The 3,577-nt window shown below is 34.6% G+C and overlaps 1 protein-coding gene across 1 annotated transcript; it reads left to right on the forward strand.

Moving 5' to 3' along the window:
* Positions 1–421: 421 nt before the first annotated feature.
* Positions 422–3,185, forward strand: LOC116296527 (uncharacterized). The gene is made up of 7 exons (XM_031704592.2): positions 422–573; positions 668–813; positions 888–963; positions 1,077–1,203; positions 1,603–2,216; positions 2,493–2,842; positions 3,112–3,185. The coding sequence occupies exons 1-5, from the start codon at positions 464–466 to the stop codon at positions 1,921–1,923; spliced, it is 780 nt and encodes a 259-aa protein (XP_031560452.1). The 5' UTR covers positions 422–463; the 3' UTR covers positions 1,924–2,216; positions 2,493–2,842; positions 3,112–3,185.
* The last annotated feature ends 392 nt before the right edge of the window (positions 3,186–3,577 follow it).

The raw sequence follows: 3,577 nt of genomic DNA on the forward strand, positions 1-3,577 counted from the left end.
ATGGCGTCGAAACTGGAATTTGTTGGGGTGGGGGTACTCCGCTGACAAGGTCAGCATTCCTCACATTTATTTATTTATTTTTTCATTCCCATTTTCTCGAATTCATTTACTAAATAATTAAGTCACCCAAGTATTCATACCTCTTGTAAGTCTTTGGTAGAAATAAAGAAATATAATAATGGGACACTACGGGAAAATGCCAAAGTAACCAACGGGGATAATATTTTTTTGTTTTTAACCTAAATGTGACTTTTCTCTTTGGTAAATTTGAGTAAAAAATCCATATGTATATATATATGAATGAAAACAATTTATTAAGGATTGAAAAATATTAAAGACAAGGAAAAAGGGAATGGGTATGGAGTTTCTGTGACCTAATGCTACCCAGGCCTTCTCTACCCATTACCGCTGACCGGGTAAATAGAATCATAACGATAACTCACTAAAAGAATCAAACTTGTGAATGAATGATTCTATGAATATAGAAATCGTGAAGTTACACGATCACCCCGAGCTAATACAGGATGTAGTCAAGATACTTAATCTTGAATGGCCAAGGAGTGAAAGTGCGAGGTAAATACTTGCAAAACCATCCAAGGAGCGAGAGGAAACTTTGGTGAAAACTTCAACACTCCCCTTATCATATGAATATGTTTTTTAATCACAGGATACATAGCCTCAAAGATTCTGGAGATGATCTACCATGTTCATTATTGCTGGTTCATAAATATGATAATAAAAATTTGGCTGTCATTGGACACAACAAAATATCAAAAGTCCATGGAAATATAAAATCGGTGTTCATAGAAAATGGTAAGTGAGATGGTATGTAGCTGGATGGATGTTGAAAAAATTACTTCTCACGTGTTTATTTTATGTATTTTTAGTTATTGTAGAGAAAACAAAAAGAGGATTTGGTCTTGGAAAGAAGCTTATGGAACTCACAGAACTTTATGTGTCCAAGTAATGAAGAATTGTGATTTAAAAATTAAAATGGAAAATTTAAAGAGATTTTTGTTACTTTTAGGATAATATTTTGCAATATTAATATTTATTTCCATTGTTTATTGCCAAAGGTTAGGATACCAAGATATTTATTTAAGCACTCATGACAAGTGTAAATTCTATGAATGCCTTGGATATGTATATTGTTCTCCAGTATCTCCAGTAAGAGGAAATGCAAAACTGCTGACACCAGAACAGGTATAGTTAGAGAAATGTGTGCACAGCTTATTTCCCTTTTAGCAGAGCCTCCCTCATTGGTGATTCTTGGCAGAGAAAATGGGAAAACCAGTTTCAGAACTTTTTTGGTTTGTTGATGGTTGTGGATGGCATTATATCAAAGAAAATGGCCTAGGCCAGCAGAGTCTCCCATATTCTCTAACTAGAATCACAAACGAGGGAGACTCTGTTAGCAGTTTATATTCCTTAAAAACATATACTCTCCAGGTGTGTTCCCCAAACCTCAGAAAACTGCCATTACTCTGTGGGGAAGGAACAAATATGTTGTTGAAATATATATTGAAAGAGAGCCAATTGAGAGATCTGGTTAAGATAATGCCAGTTTGAAAAGAGATGCACTAAGTTAATATTATCTAATAGTTTTCAGCACTTCAAGTCCATTTTGGTGAACAAAATGAACAGGATTCTAAAGGAGACAGGGAATTGCTTCCACAACAATTACAAGATGAAAAGCATCCACTACTCCAACAACCAGTGAGAAATAAAGAAGTAGAAATACAAAGGCAAAATAAAAATACTTCAGAGAATAGTCAAAAGTGGATGAATGAAAAGCCTCAATCAGCAGAGCCGCCGCCTCCTCCTCCTCCTCCCCCTCATCCACCAAGTTTACCGGTAGGAAAAGATTCATCCAGTAAATATGGATCTGAGAAGCAATTCTGGATGGTTAAACATCTAGAATAGATAAGTGTATTTAAAATATCCTGTTATAAAGTAATTAAATTATCTAGAAAACTGGTAAAATAACTTTTTCTTATGATTGTACATATTTTTGCTATGTTTAATAAATTTTCTTTTACTGATTCTTTTTTTTTTCTTTCAAATCTCTTAGTATTCATTTTTCATTTATCAATTTAATTAACATCTATAAATTTAAATATAAAAATTTCACAATTTTATTATGACATCATAATTATTATTAGGCAATTACTTAATGCTGTGGGTTCATAGTATACAGAACAGAGGCTTCAAATATGGTAAGCCGTTTTCTGTTTGGGCAATGACATAAGAAGGGGAATGTTTGGGGGTATTACGAAAACAGCATAGATGCCAAAAATCAAAAAATTGTTAATCAGTTTCGATCATATGAAACATACTGCCAAAAAAACGTCATTTTTTCACTTCGAAAAGCCACTGTATATCAATCAGCTATCCCAGCATACTCGTTTTGATAATTTATATATTTACTGGAGTATTTTAACCGGCTAAAAATTACTTGCTTTGATAATTTTTACGATCAAAAATATTTTCAGGAAAGGTGATAGGTGAGATAACCCGTGGACGTGTTACATGTAATCCATAAGTCTTCCTGTTACGTGCAAGTCTGAAAGCGTCTGAAATACGTAAATATCACGTGCAGGAATATTCCCGCACAAAAGACCGCGTGAACCTGGATCAGAATACAGGGCGTACAACCAAACGAGACGTCACAATCATTACGTCATTTTCATTCATCCTGATTGGATGATTTCGCCATGGTTACGCGTTTTTCTTGAACGTGATTGGTTGGAAAAACCGGTTTTAACTGGTTTTGTGTGGTACGACACAAATAAGTTTGTTGCGTTCAAACGCATAGTTCAGTGTTTTGGGGGATCTAGAAGAGGTTAGTAACGACGTATTACATTTTTTCGTATAAAAAGAAATTATTTTGCGATTCACTCGCAAATTTTCTACATATACATCAAATTTATAAAAAGTCACTTGCTAAAGAACTAGAGAAACAAATTCTAGTTTTTTACTAGTGTAGAAGGACCCAAGCGTTAGATGTAAAGACGGATTTCAACGTGTTCAACCGAAAATAAGAAGCGAGAAGTTGTTAGGAAAAGAAAAAATCGATCTTACAAGGATTTTGAATTTGTTCTTGCCTTAAAGGATCTTCTCCATTCACTCGCAAGTTGGTGGCTTTGGACTTCAAGTCGACGCGAAAAGGAGCGGCTAATGAACCAGTAAGCGAAGTATCTTTAAAAAAATTGAGGTTATAAGTTAGTTTTACCTTAAACCTCAGTTAGTCATCGCCAGTTTATAACAAATTCAGTCAAACTTTGAGTTTTACATTGCGTAGTCGACTTAAAATTTCAAAATGTGTGGCGGAATGAGAAGCGAAACAGTGAAGCGAATCAAACATGGACGCTATTCCGAGTCAGACAAAGAACTTTGGTCTATTCTTTCTGCTTCTTTAGAGAAAAAAAGAGTTATCAAAAGAAAAAGGTCCATGGATTTCTATCGGGCAGCAGTGCTTCAATTTTCAGTCCAAAAGCTTAATGACGAAATAACTGAGAGATGTAATAGGAAGGCGAAAAGACAACGAAAAAGAGAGCGTTATGAGTGGCACGACGGA

This window comes from Actinia tenebrosa, unplaced genomic scaffold (genome assembly GCF_029948245.1).
Source record: "Actinia tenebrosa isolate PJP-AT-01 unplaced genomic scaffold, QUT_ActTen_1.0 PGA_scaffold8__29_contigs__length_14323225, whole genome shotgun sequence".
NCBI classification, from domain to species: Eukaryota; Metazoa; Cnidaria; class Anthozoa; order Actiniaria; family Actiniidae; genus Actinia; species Actinia tenebrosa.